An 18,894-nucleotide genomic window follows, 5' to 3' on the forward strand; every position below is an offset into this window, starting at 1 on the left:
CAGCTTGCCAAAAATGGAGATTCCAAAGGCCCAGGTAAGATATCCATATCAGGAATTTCCAGGTGGGGCCCCTAAATCTGAATTTTTAAACAGCCCCTCAGGTCATCCCACTGGTTCTTCCTTGGCCATATAGTGAAAAGTAAGTTCCCCCAGACTGTCGGGGGAGTGGCTGGGGTTTCCTCTCCCACCACCATCTTAGCTTGGAGACCAACCTTGAAGAAAATCAGACTTCGAGATTAAAGGCTGGGAAAAAACCTCTGACACCCTGTAGTTGGCTCTCTGAATTTTACAGATAAAGATGAAGAAAGCCAAAAAATCCTATGAGTGCCCCAAGGCCTGGCTGCCCAGTAGCAAAAAAAAAGAATTAGCAACCCAAAGTCTGGCTCCTACCTAAAGTCTGTTTATACCACACTGCAAAGACAATCGATTTTCTCTTTGTAACTTGTTGAATTTCTCTTAGCTTTGGAAAAATCATGATAAGTCTCATATTTAAAAAAAGAGAGAAAGAGAGAGGAAAAATAGGAAAGTATGTCTCCCCCAATTATGTAATTTACCTTCCAAATTTCCTCTTCCACAAAAGTGGACAAGATCATATAACCCAATCACATTTGTTCTGTTGCTCTCATTATCCTGTCTTTTCATGGCACTTGCTAAATTAATATAATTCTAAGAAGTATGGCAAGCAGGATAAGACCTAGGGCCTCTTGTTCCCGGTGTTACTTGAGGAAGTGCACAGCCATTCTATTTTCAACCCTCCAGTGCCTTTGGCCCACTCCTTGGCAATTATTGCACACTTTGGTGCCTTTTATAGATCAGACTGGTTCCAGCACCTGACCTTTTCAATGCTTCAGCCTCTTGCATCCATCTGGATTGCTAAGTCTGCGGAGCAGGGCTCCCAGAGGGGCTCCCTCTCTCTCTGCCATCAGTGTGCACAGTTCTGCCCAAATTACTTGACAGCACTCTTCAACATCGTTAGGGGAAAAGGTTGGAGAATGTCTGAATATGACATGCTGGCTGGTGGGGAGACAAGAGGAACAGAACAAGCCCCTAATCCATCATCCAGGCTGTCTTCTCAAACAGCAGATGCAGGTAAGGTGCCTAAAAGGGGAGGATGTGTCCTCATTTGGGGAGATTTGAAGACAAGCCATGGATTCCTGAATAGGAAGTTTGTCTCCTCTTGTGTTTGTAAGTGAAGGGGACCAAGGTGGAGGATACCAGTTGCTAGATTCAGAAAGAGACAAACACACACAGAAGAGGAAAACTGCTGTTACTAAAAAGCAATATAGGAACAGCAAAAAAAGCCTAACCGCCTGAAGGAATCTGTTTCAGGCATCCCATTGAGAACAAAACAAGCAAGGCTGTGACCGAATGATCCTCAGCGCCATGTGCCACCCACTAAACAAAAGAGTCTATTCCTTCTGGTCCAACGACCATAGGCTGTAACCCTCTCTCATTCCCGGCTCTATGAATTAGCACCGAACTTGCCAAACCACGTCTGTGTGAGCATGGTCATTCTCTTCTCAGCAAAACACGGTGAACCCACTGACAGAGCAGTGGGCCACTGGGTGGTATCCTCTCTAACACAATGGCTAAGAAATTTGGCAAAGGCTTTGCCCATTTGCAGAGTGTCTCACTATGGAATTAGACACATCAGGGCCATTGAACCACTGAAGAAAGACAACCTGGAGATGGTTATTCCCACATAAGTGGTTTATATAAAATGAAAAGACCAGTCTAGGTCAGTGATATATATTCTAAATATTTTCATTTAAAAAAACTCTTATGCAGAAGCCTAATATATAAAACTAATTAAGAATGTAAGTAGGTCTGGCTGAAGCAAAAAATGGGGGGGGGGCGGTAAGGACCTAATAGCCACACATTCCACGGGCCCCTCTGGCCCCACATAGTCCTTGGGACCATTTATCAGATGAACCATGGAGATTCCAAGAGCATCACTGGAGAAATCACTATGCCCTCTCATCTCTCAGGATTCTGTCCACTCTAACTTTTCTAGAATTATTTAGCATAAAAGAGAGTATATCAATTTCATGGAATGTCCTGCCACCATCAAAAAGTTCTTTATAAATATGGGTATGTACATGTATAGAAAATTGTGTAGGTTAGGTTTTTAAAAAAACACATAAAATATGTACATAATGTAACTATAATATAATTTGTGGTAAATTATTTTTGTGTGTACAAAACTTAGAAAAGGGCATAGAACACAAAGCATTATGTTTGCTGGGTGCAGTGGCTCATATTTATAATCCTAGAGGCTTGGAAGGCAGAGATGGGAAGATAGCTTGAGGCCAAGAGTTTAAGGCCAGCACAGCCACAGAGAGGCCTCTATCTTTACATTTTTTTTTTAAATTATCTGCGTACGGTAGTTCACATCTATGGTCCTACTAGTCTTGGCTACTCAGGAGGCTGAGGCAAGGAGGATCACTTGAGCCCAGGAGTTTGAGGCTGCAATGAGCTAGGATTTCACCATTGCACTTTAGCCTGGGTGATATAGTGAAAGACACTTTCTCTGTCTCTCTCTCTCTCTCTCTCTCACACACACACATACACACAGAGGATTAAAATGATTATCTTCAGTTTAATGAAAATTGTTTATTTTTAAGAGACAGAGTCTCACTATGTCACCCAGGCTGAAGTGCAATGGTTTAATCCTAGTTCACTGCCTTCTCAATCTCCTGGGCTCAAGCAATCCTTTCACCTCAGCTTTCTAAGTAGGTAGGACTCTCTAAGTAGGTAGGACTAGGTGTGCACCACCACACCCAGCTTATTTTTTCATGTTTTTGTAGAGACATGGTTTTGCTATGTTGTCCAGGCTGGTCTGCAATTCCTGGCCTCCAAGATCCTCCCACCTCAGCCTCCCAAAGTGCTGAAATTAGAGGCATGAATCACCATGTCTGGCCAGGTACATATTTTTAAGGTCTATCATTGGATAATTTTTCACTGGAGAATGAAACTTGGGATCAGGATTTTTCTGAATATTTGCAAGAGTCATGAGAAAAGTCCATAGCTCATCTATTGACAGAGAGTTACACAGAAATGCATTAGAGCATCTCAAGAAAGTGAAAATATTAATGAATCCTCATCAAACACAAATATTACACCATTCTCATGCACAAAAGATGAATGTCAGCCATTGCTCATAGGGACAAGACCAAACCACTTCCCTGGCATTTGAGGCATTTCACAATCTGAATCTGGTCTGCATCCCTACTTTTATTTCTCACCGCCCCTCTGTGCAAACTTTTCTAACACAGTGGCTCGGGGGGAGGGGTGGTGGGATGGATACTTCATACCTCAGAGCACTTGTCATTAGAGAATGAAACTTGGGATGTCTGGAGACACGTTGGAATTGTCGCAACTGGAGGAGTATGCCAGGCATTTATCCGGTACAGACCAAGGATCTGGTAAACAACTTGCCATGCACAGGACAATTATCCAGCCCATAATGTCACCCCCAAAGTGTGCAGGTTCGGAAACTCTATTCTAGTGGATCTAACTACCCGCCGGACATGCCACGACTCGAGCTTTGTTCCAATTATTCTTCCATCTCAGAGGATTCGTCTCCCTTTCTCACTTGCCAAGTCATGTCAATCTTTAAGATTCTTCTATCCCATTTCCTCCAAGAACCCTTTGCTGGAACACCAGGTGTATGTGAGCCCTTCCTCCTCTGAGCAATCATAATATTTTCTCTGTGATTTTTTTTTGTACTTTCATTTCTTTCCATGACCCCTGAACAATCTGCAAGAATTTATCTCAACATCTGCATCATATCTGCAAAGGCAAGTAAGATCCTCTCCATCTGGAGCTCACTGCCTCAAATCATACAGCTATTAAGGGCAGAATTCTCCTTCCTACTTAGATCTCAAACATTCCCACAGATATTTATCCCTAGCTACAACATACTCTCCTGACTACTTAAAGTTTAAAAATGTCTTTTTAAAATATATTATAAAGAATTTTAACACACTCACATGCAACTCAAGATTACCCAGTTCAAGCATGCCAATCTGAAGAGAGAGGCTATGTGCAAAATATATTTACTTACCATAGCACCAAGAGTGAAAATTCCTTGGAATAGCATTAATTAAAACTATTTAGGGCCAATATGAAGAAAACTTTACAACTTTACTGAAGAACACACAGAAACGGAATAAAAAGAGAGAGACACCAGGTGACCAGAACTGAAAACTAGATATTGAAAAAAGATTTAGTTCTCTTCAAATGAATTTATAGCTTTGCTGCAGTTCTAATCAATACTCTAATTAGTTGCTTTATGGGGGGGAGTGGGACATTTTGAAACATGATGAGATGATGTGAAGTTTATTTGGATGAATCAATAAGATAAGCCAAGAATATTTTGAAAAATAGAAAAGGTTCTATTTTTGTTTTGTTATGTTTTGCAGGAGAGAAGACTTTCACAGCCAGATGCTATGTTGTGTTATAAACAATAATTAAACAGTGTGGTCTGGCCACAGGGCACAAAAAACTGACCAATCCTGGTATAATGAAAGCTGACAAACACCACTAACTGCATGGCTCCCTAACCTCTGACTAGAGAGTCCCTGTAGGAGATCATCAGAGGAAACAGTCCAAAATATAAATGTAGAATTAAGTGGTAAGATAGATGTTCATTACACTTCACTTTACTTTAAAACATAAAATGCCATAATCTTAAAAATATTCATTAGTATGGAAAATTATTAAATTACTAAATGATTAAACTATTCAACAGTCACAGGATGAAATTTCTGAAGCATAATGTAGGAGAATGTGAAATATTTTTATATCTCATAGATATTGTCTGATATAAATAGTATATATCTAGTATATATTATTAGTATCATATATATTAGTATCGTCAGTTAATTTCTAATATGAAGCCAGTAGAGGATCTAATACACACCACCATAAGAGAAAAACTCAAATCAATTCATGGTGGGGGGTAGAGGGAGGAGGAATCAGGGAGGGGGATGGCGGTTATGGTATATGGCATACCTCTTGGGGGTGGGGCACAATTATAAAAGGGACTTTACTTAACAAATGCAATCGGCATAACTTAATTTTTTGTATCGTCAATGAGCCCCAAACAATAAAATCAGTTAATTTATATACTAATAGGCTAAGGATGTTAGCTAAACATAAAGCAATAGAAAACATAATAATGAGAAAAACAAAAAGATTTGATAACATAAATTTCTTAAGTAAAAATCATGTTAAAAAATCACAATGCAATTAAAAGCCAACGAGTAAACTTATCAAAATGCTGAAACAAAGCGATAAACCATATGAAGAACCGCTAAAACAACAGGAAAAAGAAACAGATGGCTGCATAAAAGAAACACAATGGTTAATAAATACATGAAAATATGTTTAAACTCACTGTTCTGACAAGAAATGCAAATTAAAATGCAGAAAATCCATTTGGCATATTAAAGTAGATTACTTTTTTAGATTAAAGTTTTATGAGGTATAGTGAAATGGTTTTTTAGTTAGAGTAGAACTGGAATAAACTTTCTGGATTTAGCATGGCTACATATAGTCTTGATAGTCTATTCTTAAAAATAATAATAATCAGAACTTGAAGAAATAATTAAAGATTTTCAAAACAACATTACAATGTTTTCTTTAATGTAAAATTCTAGAAGATCAAACAATAAAAGAATGATTAAATTATTACATGTCTGACAATTAGAATACAATGCAAGTAATATAAGTTTTAAACTATGTTTGAAAGAACAGAGGATGGTACAGGAAAATGTTCTATTTGAAAAATAATAAAATTTATAAACAACATGATATTAATTGTGATAACAATTTAAATATATGTTTAAAGTAAGGGAGGAAAGGCTATAAAGAAGGACTTGATTTTTTAAAGAGGCATTTTCTGGGCAGTGAGAATATAGATATCTATTTTCTTTTTATTTTCCTAACTTTCCTTGAATGTCTACAGCAAGTCGTATTGTCTCTACACCCAGAAAAAAAAAAATAAAAAGCTAATGTGAATTTGTGTCTTTTAAAAAATATCACTGTGGTTTTGACATTGCTTCTCTATCTTCTCCACAAGCATTAGCCATTTTTGTACCAGAACTCTTCCTGGTGGAAGGTTCTCTAGAAAGTCTGCATTCATTCCCAAGTTCTTTCCTGCTTTACATCCTGCTATAGACTGAATTGTGTTTCCCCAAAACAAATATGTTGAAGCCCTAACCCCCAAACTGGTACAAATTTAGAGATGGAGCCTTTGGGAGGTGCTTAAGTTTAGATGAGGGTGGGGCCCTCATGATGGGATTTGTGTCCTTTTAAGGAGAGATGCCAGAGATCTGGCTCACTCTCTCTCTACTGCAGGAAATAGCCCTCTGCAACCTGGAAAAGGGCCCTCCCTATAACCAGCCATGCTGGCATGCTGGTCTCAGACTTCTTGCCTCCAGAACTGTGAGAAAATGAACTGTTGTTTGATCAATCCAGTCTGAGGCATTTTGTTATAGCGGCTGGAGCACACTGATACACAAGACTAGACCATGCTGAAGCAGAACAATCTCAGACTTTCTCAGTGGGAAATGGAATAGTTCCTCCTACCTGCAACTGGTACCCAACCTGAAGTTTACACAGACTCCAAGCCTTCAGTTTGGTGCTTTCTCCCTGGGCTCTCTCCAGACCTCTCCCTGGTCCTCCCATGCTCATGTTCCCTACTCACAGTACTACTGAACACCTCATCATGTCTAAAGATTTGGCTCTCTGTCCTTCACAAAATGTGAAAGTCTAAATAGGCAATCTGTGTTCTAGGAAGATGACTATTCAAAGGCTCTCTATTCTGTGAGGGGGGTCTTCCTGGACTCCCACCCTCATAGTATGATAAGAGGCTCACATCTTGCCCACTGTGAGAACAACCAAATTAGCCCCCCTCTGCAAGTTTATCATCAGTAAGTGAGAATAAAGTGAGATTTTACTGTCTCTAAGCAGAATGAATATTTCTCATGCTGTTTGCATAATCATCTAAGTGTAATAAATATTTGGAAGTCTCTAACTCTAGAGTCACCAGCCACAAAACTAGGAAAAGGGAAAGGAATGGTGTTTCCATTTGCTGCACTAGATTTAGGGAGTGAACATGGCCATCTTTGAATTTTGTGTTTAACACACACAAATCTTTTCAGATTTCCCTAAGACTGGGTCAAATATGACACCTTATTTTCATAGCAAATAAATTATCAAGCATAAAATGTCTACATTGTATGTCTTATATTTCCCCTACCTCGGAACTCACATGGACTAAGCATAATCATCATGATTCCAGCAAATCTTGATCCCCTCCAAGGAGCTGAGAATTCTGTTTTCTTAATTGTAATGGCTGAATAATATATGTACCTTTTGAACACTGAATACATTTTCCAGAAATGATCAACACTGCATTTTGCTCTTAGCATTCACACAGCTTTCCCACAGCCAAGATGTAACCAGACCTACAGCACTGGCACTCCCATACACAAGCTAGTAACTGGTTTCTGCTTGTACACTGAGCTTTCACATCTGCCCTCCTGACCTTGCATGTATTATTTGGAATGTAATGTATTTTTAAATTGCTGCATCATTTTAAAAATATAAACGAGAGTTGAATTAAATATTATTTGTGGCATACCCCGGTTTGCAAAGGGCCTTTAAATCTGATCCCTTATATCAGGTCGATGCCTAAATCTCATTACTAGAGATCACAAATGACTGTGTTTGCAAAATTTAGATGCACATTTAGGAGGCAGCTTCAAAAATTCAGCCCATAATATTAACTTTGTTTGAAGAGACCTTGATTTTTCCGGGAAGCAATCTCAAGCCATTCTGCCTGTTACTCAACTCTGCCTCTTTTGTGGATAATGTATTAATAGCCTAAAAATGACTTGGCAGTTGCTTCTTCAAGAACCATAGTATAAGGTCAAGATGAGCTCAGGCTGGATAGAAGGTGGCCATATTTGAAACAAAATATAAGATACATTCCAGAACAGGTGAGCTCTGTAGAGCTCAAATTCAGGTAAGTGGTACAAAAGTATTCACTACAGCCACATTATCTCAAGGGAATCATTCCTCATTTTCACCTCCTGCTTCTCTACCCTACATGCTCTATACACACAGCTACTACATAGCAGGCTGAGATGGATGTCTAGGACCCAGAAACATGAGAGTCTTATGCATGTGCACTTCATATTTGTGGTCATACACATTCATAATCAATAATATTCTCAGGGAATACACTCCTGCCATGAAAATGTAAAATTAAAAAATTAAATAAAATAAGTAAGCCTCACTAAGGCTAAGTAAAGGATTTTGAGGCTTGTTAGTCAACCATCAATCCTCATAGTCTGACCATCAGGTGGCTGGCAAACCAGGACATGGTGATACTTCTCTACTGTAAAGGTGGACCCAGACATCTGGATAAATGAAATATTTGGGGTTACTGGCAATGGAGATAAAAAAGACGAAGTGGTCCAAAACAGAAGTAGTTGCATACAGACAGAAGGAAAATCTTATGTTCTAAAATAAATAGGCAAAATGTAAGATTCAGAGTGGTGTACTGGTTACATGTTTCTGTCAAACAAACTACCACAAAACTTAGAATAATATAAATATGTATGATCCCACTGTTTCTGTGGGTCAGGAACCTGGGCATGATTCAACTGGATGCCTCTGCCCTGAGGTGTCTCACAAAGTGTTTGTTAGGGTTGCAGTCTCATGTGAAGGCTTAACTGAGGAAGGATCAACCTTTGAACTTACTCACATGACTATTCGTAGGATTAAGTCCCACACTAGAACTAAGCTGTTGGGCGAAGGCCTTCAGTTCCCTACTGGCTTTTGGCTGGAGATTCCCCTCAGGGACTCTTGCTCACAACAGGGCAGCTTGCTTTGAGCAAGTAAGCAAGAAAATACATCCAAGATGAAAATCACTATAGTTTGTAACCTAATCTCCAAAGCAAACCTCATCACTCCTGCATAGTCTATTCACTACCAGAAAATCATTGAATCCAGGCTTCCCTTGAGGGGAGAGGTCTGCATAATGTCATCATTTCCAGGAGACTGAGATTATTGGGGGATATTTGAAAGGCTCCCTACCACAGGGAAAAAGGAAATATTAAGTTACTGATATTGCCATAAGTTATAGAAAGAAATACATAGTGGTACACAATAGTGGTAATATTTGGAATAAAATGTTAAGAAATTCACTGTGGCTCAAGTGGCTAAGGCACCAGCCACATACACCTAAGGTGGTGGGTTTGAATCCAGCCCGGACCCACCAAACAATGACGGCTGCAACCAAAAAATAGCCAGGTGTTGTGATGGGCGCCTGTGGTCCCAGCTAATTGGGAGGCTGAGGCAGGAGACTCGCTTGAGCCCAGGAGTTGGAGGTTGCTGTGAGCTGTGAGGCCACTGCACTCTACCCAGGGGGATAGCTTGAGGCTCTGTCTCAAAAAAAAAAAAAAAAAAAAAAAGTAAGAAAGAAAGAAATTCAAATATATATATTTTGACATGATGGGGAAGGGTAGAAAAGAGAGGGTAGACTGTTCTATATAAGAAAAGCTATGGTAGTGTGGGGGAAGGATGTTGGTGTATAGGGAGCTCCAGAAGGGGGTGGGCAGTGGATAATAAACTCTTGTGACAGAACAATTTTACAGCCCATGAAAAAGGAAGGAGGAAATGAGGAAGTAATTCCCATTACATCCAGGACTGTGGAGAGACAAATGAACAGAGGAGTTTCAGGAAGATTCATGTGTTTTGTGATATAATGCTTTTTGCAAACCCCTTCAATACAAGATTCAGTAACAACCTACATTGCTCTGAAAGGCTTTCAGTGTTGAATTGAATTTGAACCATACTATTGACATGTGACACTCTGCTGAGACGAGGAAAAATACAATCCAGCTTTTTTTGGGGGGGGGCGGGGGGAGGGAGGAGGAAGCAGCACTACCTAGAACGCTGGTCCAGGAAAATGATCCTAAATATTAAAGAACTACACACAAAAATACCAATAAACCACTATTTATGACAATGAAAAATGTGAAATTTTTCAGTGTCCAAAGCAATAATAAAGTATGTATCCTTGCACAATGAAATGCTGCATAAATAATTTGAAAGGGTTATAAAGATTTACCACAACATAATAATTGTTAGAATAAGACATTAAGAGGAGAAAAGAAGATTATACAAACTCACATGTATGTGTTTAGGGGCGATATAAAAGAATAGCACATAAAAAAAGGAGACTGGAAAAAATGAAAACATTACTGGAAAGCAAAGATTATAATGAAATGACTTTTAGTTTGTCTTCTTTTTCCATATCATCCCTTTCTCTTTCAAAAGACACTTTCCTAGCACACCCTGTCTACACACACCAGGAGGGACATGCTTTGCTTTTCCATTCTTCCTACCCTCTCTCATGGCCTTCCTGAAAGAGCAGATGAGAAGTTGCTGATACAGCTATAATGAGGAATCTACAGTTTGTAGCCAGCCGACCTTAACCTAAGTCAACAGAACCCTACAGCCTTCTCCCTGCCTGACCCTCTGCTTCAACCACCTTTTAGCCTGTCTCAGCATCACAGCAGAAAGAGTAGTCTTCAAGATACCTCTTCACAATATCCTCCAAGAGTCTGATCTAGAACTTTGACTATACTTGTTGACTTCTTAAGCAATTCTAACTCTCAAGAACAGTGGACATTGTAATTCAAATACTTCATAAAAAGGATAACAACTGAAAGAAACAGACAGACAAAAAAACTAAGACCCTAAATAGATAGGGCCCCTTTCAGAAGAAAAAAATAATAATTACGGGGAAAAAGGGACAAATTAGTGAAGAAGAGGCACTGGAGACATTCTTTCCCTTTTCATGTTAGTACACAAGGGAATGCCATCAGAGATCAGAGGCTCTGAGAGGTCAGGTAAGTCACACAAAGAGTTCGGGTTGGCCTGGTGTGTCTGTGACCTCACTGAAATAGTTGCCTAAAGAGGGTGAACACTCAGGAAGAGTGTGGGACCATAGGGGCAAAGCTGTGAACAAGTGTTCACATTGGATGGGCAAAGGAAACAATCTTCCTACAGTGGAATGTGCCTGCCTGTTAAATATCTCCCAAGAGAAGGCTAAAATACCATTCATTTGCAGCTCAGTAGGATATTAGGAAAAAAAAAAACAGAAAAAACTAGTTTCCCCATGACAACTACTCTGCCCAAGCAGAGCAGAGGAAGAAAAGAATGAAGAAAATGTGTTAAGGACACAATTATTCCATTTGAGTGCTTTCCCTGCAAATTATACTTTCTGAAGCAGTTGGAGTAATGAACAGAAAGCATCAGACAGGCCTGATAACCATGAGGTGGCCAAGGCATAAAGTGAGTAAAAGGGTCATCAAGAAGGAATGTTCATGTCAGTTATGTTTTTTCCAGGGGTATGAGAATGATGGTTGTGTCACTCTATGGTATAAGATTCCTAGATGGCTTCTTTTGATGGGGTTAGAATAAACCCCAATAAATTCATAAAAACATTTATCTCTTAATAAAAATCTTATTATCATTGCTAATTAATATTATGCCCCTGGCCCTGCCCAGCCCCAAAACACCGTGAAGCACTAAAGAAGAAATCAATAACAATGATCAGTCTTAACAATTCTCTACGCACACCCACACCATGACAGCAACTGTCACCCTAGATGACAAGGCAGGTAGGAGAGATGCATGGGAGTGTGTCCTTCCTCCTCCACCTGTGACAGAAATGGCTCCTGGAACACAGTTTTCTTCCTTGTGAATCCCCCTGCTATGCTGCTATAAAGGATCTATTTACAAATGTACAGAGTATAAGTATTAGGAGTTGAACAATGTTTCTTCTGAATCACACGTTCATTCTATTTGCCCACATACCACAAGTGAAGGTCTTTTTAACATCGTCTCTCATTTCAATGTCTTGTTTTTGGCCTGCCTGCTTTCCCCATGACATTCCCCCACCATGCTCAATATCAGTTCATTCTACCCCCTCTCTCCCAAAGAAGGAGTTTAGAGCACTTTGTTGTTTTATTTCATTTTGTGTTTATAATTTCATAAGAATTATGACTCAACAGAGTAGAGAACATGTGGATTCCTGGCAGTACTTAGATACGTTCAGTTGTTATACATGTCACATGCTGTGGGCATGCAGTCTCACTGTTCATGGGATTCACATTTGTGCACCAGCAAAATGGCTGTTAAAACCATAGTACTTGAACACATATAATTTACAAGTTGTAAATCTGCAATAGAGAAGTAAAATTGCCAAATGTCCACTCAATCACATCTGGTCCTTTCAGTAAGTTCATGCAATTGACAAGAAAAATACTGTTCCCATTCATTGCCTAGATGAGGAGACCACAGGATGAAGAAGCCCTATGTAGGCTAGAATTTACTCTATACCCAGAGAAACACATATATTTTTTTTTTCAAAAGCCAACAAGTTGGTATTTCCATCCCTAACAGGAGCCTTATCTCTTCAATAAAGTGGTTTAGAGCTTTAGATCAATTTGAATTCTGTCTATGGTGGGAGAGAAGATCTGTGTAAAATGAGATCTTTCTCTGTGACTTGTATGGCATGTAAAAGAATAATCATGGTAATTATACATCAGAAATAGAGAAGTGATAATTACAAAACTGGAATAATCACCTACCACTTGGCTAGCCAGCGCGAGCACTAACTTTTATATTTCCCCATGGGGGCATACATGAAAGAAATGCAGAATGGAGGAGAGAGGAAACACAATTATCAGGACCTGGGGATTTATTCTTTCTGCTACACAAAGGTAGGGAGAGGGACAGCAGCTGGAACCTTCTCATCCTGCTCTTTGCAAAAGATAGGAAACTGCAGTCCCTCATCCACTTAATCTAATTTCCTTCAGAAATGATGACAAGGCTCATCCCGCCCGCCTCGCTCTCCTCTATCAACTTGACTTCCTAGTTGGCTGACTGCCTTCCCATCTCAAGAGTGTGTTCCAGAAACAGCAGAAGGATTTTTTTAAATCTTTCCTTTTTTGAGGGACTTCTGAGTGATGGCACGCTAAGAAATTGGTCCATCTCAGCTGAATAAAGGCTGTGGTTATATAGCTGGAATGGCAGAGAAACAAATGTCCCCTTTTTCTGCTTTAGTCTTTTGAAAAATCCTAATAATTCCAAACACAGACCAGATAATAGTTGCAGTGAGAATTACAGATGAAATAGTAGTTGGTGTGTAAAGGACAAGGATACCAGGGAAGGTCCAGATTTCACTCACTCCCTTTTCTCTCTCCCAGCTACTCTGAACTGTGCACAACAAAGCATAGTTGATGGTGATAGTATGCTTAAGAAATCATCACTTTTGATTCTGGACATAGTGTTGTGGATGCAGAGGGGACCAGTTGAAGCCATTGCTTTAAAGATATTGATAAGAATGTGTATGTGTAGAGAAGGTACCTGTCACCATACCCCAACACACACAAACACACACACACCCCCCTCTATGTTGTAGAAACTATGCAGGGCTGTCCCATGAGGTTTTAAAGAACTTTTTCTTTTTTTTTTTTTTAACTAAGCATATAATTAAGCATACTATCTACTTTGGTGTATGCTTCTTACTATTTATTCCTTTGGCCATCACTTCTGCCAAAATGAACACAAGAAAGTACTTCCATGTGATAGCAGAGAAGGATGTCCGTAACGTTCCTGGTGTGCTTTTCTTTTTTTTTTTTAATTTACAACTATTTAAATTGCACACAAACGTTATGGACACCACATATAAAAGGCAAATACAGACTAAACTAGTTATAACCAAGATAAAAAAATGTATAAAGGAAAATTAATTTACAATTAAAATTTTTAAATAAGTTTTTTAATAATAAAAATGTAATTAATAAAACTCTTTCTGATAAGGAGAAAGAACTTACTTCCCATTTGACACCTGTATTACTCTTATTTTCAAAATACATTTGAATGCTCACCTTTCAAAATATGCATCACAGCGGTAGTTCTGAAGGATTTATCAGGTGTGATATGAGAAAAGGATCTTGTGCTGAAATAAGTTTGGGGAATCAGAGACTTAAAGTTCAGCAATCTTCCTCCCTCAGAAGCGGCTCTCCAGAGCCTTTGATATCCTAACACGAATCCTAAGTCTCCAGGTGTGCAGAGTGACATAATCATTACTCGAATTTATTTGACCATAGAAACTCTTACACAAGACGCAGCATGTTGTGAAACTATTGTTCTTCAGAGTACATTTTGAGAAATAACTTTGTTTTTTCATAGATGAACCTAAAATACACCTTTCTCTAGAAAAGGAAGGTTAATATGTAGCTAAGACCACCTGGTCATGAACCTTCCTATGCAGTTCTCTAGTCTGGTGCCTCTCTAACATTAAAATGCACACAGATCACCGAGAGCTCATGTTCGACGTAAATTCCCATTCCACAGACTGATAGGGGCACAGATGCTGCATTTCTAACAAATTCCCAGGTGATACTGATGCTGCTGTTCTATAGACCACCATTTGAGCAGCGAAGAGACAGAATGCATTTATCTTCTGACGATGTGAAGTGGTCCAAAGCGGCACTATTGCCCAAAGTGTTATGTTGTCTGATAAATCTTTACCCAAAAGGGTGATGAGAGTGGATGGACTTACCAGTAAAACCTGTTGGGTGTGATTCGTTCATGCATGAGTTGCCACCGTCTTCCAAAGTCCATGGAGCTGTAGAGCTGCAAAACAACGCAGTGAGGAGAATGTAAGTCTCGAGAGCTACAGTCGAATATGAACATATGTGTCCCCCACCTGGAATATTCCACCACCAGAGTGCCTTACACAACCAAGTAGGCATCCATTTGATCCAGATAAAAATATAGGAATATGACTGTGCCACCACATAGATAAGGTTCCTGTCACTTTATCTACTCAATATATATCCAGTCAATTGATATATTTCAAATGAGTATAAATCCACTACCAATGGCCATTGTTATCTTCTATAGGGATAGATCTTTGAATAAAATTATTTTCTTTTTTTCTTCAAATTCTAGGTAGTCTGTAGCTACACTTAAAACAATTTAGCAATTCTTATTTAGAAGGTTACTGAACAACTCCTATATTTAAGGCACTCTGAAGGCAGAGAACACAAGGAAGAGGCAGATTCTGGGCTCTTAGGAAAAACAGACATACACATAAAAACACTCGTCCTCTCACAGATGAGCCAACATTACATGCAAAATATTGCACTCTTTCCCTTTGATCTCATATTCAACCTACATATTGCTCAAATGAAATGGAGCTCTCCAGTGCCACCAAAGACTTCAGACTCATTTATACTTCCATGACTTTGCATGATGGCAAGGATAGGCCACTTCACTCTCATATGCCTACATAAGGTTTACCCTTCCGTGCAGGGCCAGCACAGACTTGGCTTCCTCCACAAAACCTTTCTGACCACAACGGCCCACTCATCTTTCTTCCTTATCACTTGTTTCCACTGAGCATTTATGATGGGGTAGTATTTGGTTGGGTATTTCAAATTTGTCTGTGTTATTTAGTTGTGTTTATATTCCTTGAACAGATATAAAGTGTTCATTAAATATCTGTTGCATAAATCCATAATCAAAGATATGGAACCAGCCTAAGTGCCCATCAACTGAGGAGAGGATAAAGAAAATGTGTGTGTGTGAGGGGGGTACATACACCATTGAATAATACTCAGCCATAAAAAGGAATGACATAATGTCTTTTACAGAGCTTGGATGGAACTGAAGGCCATTATACTAAGTGCTGTATCTCAGGAATAGAAAAACAAATACCACATGTTCTCACTTACACAGAAAGGATATATATGACCATAAATTAGGGTAGTGAACATTGAAACCTAAGAAGGAGGTAAGTTAGAAGGGGAGTGAGGAATACAAATCTCTCTTTTGGGTACAGCATACACTAGTCTCATGATGGAACATAGAAAACCCTTGCTTCAACATGATGCAATTCACTCATGTAACAAAAACACTTGTACCCTCTAAATAATTTTGAAATATAAATAAAAAATAAAAAGGCAAGTAATGATAGATAGAAATTCATGGAATGAGGAAAAATTCCAGAGGATCCCCAGGACTTTAGAAAATCAAAATAAGAAAAACAAAACAATGTCTTCATGGCTAATGGAATAAGATCCACATTCACTTATTTTATAGATGTAAAGTCTGACTGCTTTAGGACACATTAGGGCTATGCCAAGATACCTATTGGTGGCTAACCAGGAGAAATGGGTATATTTTATTGGTACTATCAATGGGTACTATCAGACTCAGACTGCCATGGAATAATAATAATAATAATAGTAATAATGATTAATCATCCCACCATGTTGTTGTTTCACATACATTTGAGCCTTAGGACAGCCCTGAAAGGATGGTAGAGCAGTGATTGCTAACTTAAACCCCTGTGGCCCCTGACCTTCATATATACATCCTAGTACATAATGTCAAAGGGAAAAATAGGGCAAAAGGAAAAGCCCTAGAGGTTGAGAGATGAAAAGGTAGAAATGAAACAATGGGGTTTCCTAGAAAAATATGTCTTGAGTTAGGCCCTTAAAGGGTGGTGTGGACAGAAGAGAAGGTGGATGGAGACTGACTGGGTGGGAGAAACAATAAAAGCAGGGTGTCGACATGCCTCGTGTTTGAGCTTGGCTGAGCCAGAGCTTTTATGAGACAGGAGGGATGTGATGACTGTTGTTGCCAAAAAAGGTGGAGATTGCCTATTCTTTTGTCTGTCTCTCTTTCAATCTATCTGTCCTTCAATCTATTCAAGGATGTGCCTATATCTATCTATATATGTACTTATAATGGGAGGTGGGAAGTGGGAGGAATGAGTGGGTATGTGAGGAACAGATCAACCTGTTGGGAAGAATATGTCCATATATTTTACTGCAAAGACTGAGTTTTCCATGTAGGGTTTAAAAAAAAAAAATGGATCACTCTCCTTTTGGCAGGTGTTTGAGGGACAGATGGTCAAACTTAAGATACATGCATTCCAATTAAATATAAAAGAGACCAAAGATCACACTCTCTGTCAGCTGTCATTCCAATCATAGCAGAGTCCCAATTTCCTCAGCAAAACTCAGCAAGACTGTGTCTTCTTCTACTGCAAACTCTAGAGATAGGCCGGGTAAAAGCCAAAAGGGTTACACTGACTCAGCCCTCTGGGAAATCACCATCCTGAGAGCCTGGTGGTGGCAGAGGTCTTGCTGGGGCTCGCGCTTGTGATCGGGAGAAGCATGGCTCCTGTCATCTCCTGCTCTTCCAAACACACAGAGAGTAGAGAGCAGCCACTGATCTCCTCACTCAAGCCAGCTCTACCTCCCGCCTCCTCTGTCTCTGGTTTTGCTTTTTCAGCTCTTCAGTTTGAATGATGGGGAAAAAATTAAATTGAATTGTCTGCCTAGAGGCTGATTCAGATGAACAGAAAGAGCAAGCTCCTATTCATTACGGACTTTGGGTTAGCTACCTTGTTTCTCAATCTTCAGTATGCTGCCGAGTCTGTATTTTATTCTACCATGAGTTGGATCTTTGCAGCCTTTCCATCATAACATTTATTATCCCCATTTCTTCATTTAATTATTTGCTAATTCATTTATTAATAGTGTATCAAATAACTACTAAGCTGTAGCAATAGAATTAAGACACGGGCTACAAAAGGTTAAAAATGCCATGATCAGAGGAAGACAACAGTGGATACAATTACAGCGTCATGCAATGCCTGCTGTGATGGTATGTCAGCTCTGCAGTGGTAAGACTGCGGGAATTTGTCTTCTTCTGCTCATCTAGATTTGTAAAAATTATTATGAACAAGTATTACTTTTGTAATTAAAGTTCTAAAATTCAAATGGACCTTGAAACACATAGGTGTATTTTAATAGTAAGTTTTAAAAGATTATTCAATGGTATTAAAATTCTTATGTTATCATATAATATATATTTAAAAACATGTATGTACTGACGTGAATATTATCTAAAGTACTGTGACACGTGGAAACATTGAAGATAATATGCCAATATACTAGCAGTGGTCATCTTTGAATTGTGAGATTATGGGTAATTTATTTTTTTTAAGTTTTCCATCATTTTCAGCTTTTTTTTACAATGCATATGTATAACATAGTAATACAAATCTATATTTTATTCTATTTATGTTTTATAATAGTTTCTTATTATAATGTATATATTTCTCAAACTATTCTATAAAAAGTCAACAATTAAAGTCTCATATTTTTCATGAGGGAACTGGAATTAGACAAAGCAATATTGGATTTTCCTAAAAATATTATTTTGCAGAAATTATCATGGATCCTTCCTTGAACAACCAAGGAATCAGCTCACATGGTGTTCATATAGTCCTACATGTTCATCCATTTCTTCATGTAATTATTCACTCACTTGCTCATTAAAAGTATATCAAGCAATTATTGTGTTATAGGAATGAAACTAATACCTGGGCTACAAAAGGATAAAACTGCCATGATCAAAAGAAGACAGAAGTATGTACAATTACACTGGCATGCAACCTGTGCTGGGATGTCATGTTATCTCTGCAATGGATGGACTCTGGATTCACAGTCCAACTCAACCTGCTTCATGCAACACTGAAATAAAGTGTGTTCTCCAAACAATACACATCTTTAAACAACACTCCATGTCTGTACAATGTTACCCAAACAAGGCCATGTTCTTGTCTGAGTCCTGCCTCAAGACATCCCCGCCCAGCAAAGATGCTGCTCCTAAATATTACACAGGGCCGATCCAGACCCTCTCCTTGACCTTGTTCCACTATATGTCATGGTGATGTAACTCTTATCAATCATGTATTCAGTAGCAAATTGGGACAGCTGG

General features: G+C 38.9%; 1 protein-coding gene across 1 annotated transcript in view; it reads right to left on the reverse strand.

Annotated features, from left to right (window-relative positions):
* The window catches only part of SORCS3 (sortilin related VPS10 domain containing receptor 3), a 599,222-nt gene that overhangs the window by 192,915 nt on the left and 387,413 nt on the right, over positions 1-18,894 (reverse strand). Inside the window, exon 5 of the mRNA XM_003787189.1 lies at positions 14,657-14,730. Coding sequence (XP_003787237.1) covers positions 14,657-14,730 — 74 coding nt within the window. The remainder of the gene's footprint in view (positions 1-14,656; positions 14,731-18,894) is intronic.

The sequence above is a fragment of the Otolemur garnettii genome, unplaced genomic scaffold (assembly GCF_000181295.1).
Source record: "Otolemur garnettii isolate 467f Iridium unplaced genomic scaffold, OtoGar3 scaffold00021, whole genome shotgun sequence".
NCBI lineage: Eukaryota > Metazoa > Chordata > Mammalia > Primates > Galagidae > Otolemur > Otolemur garnettii.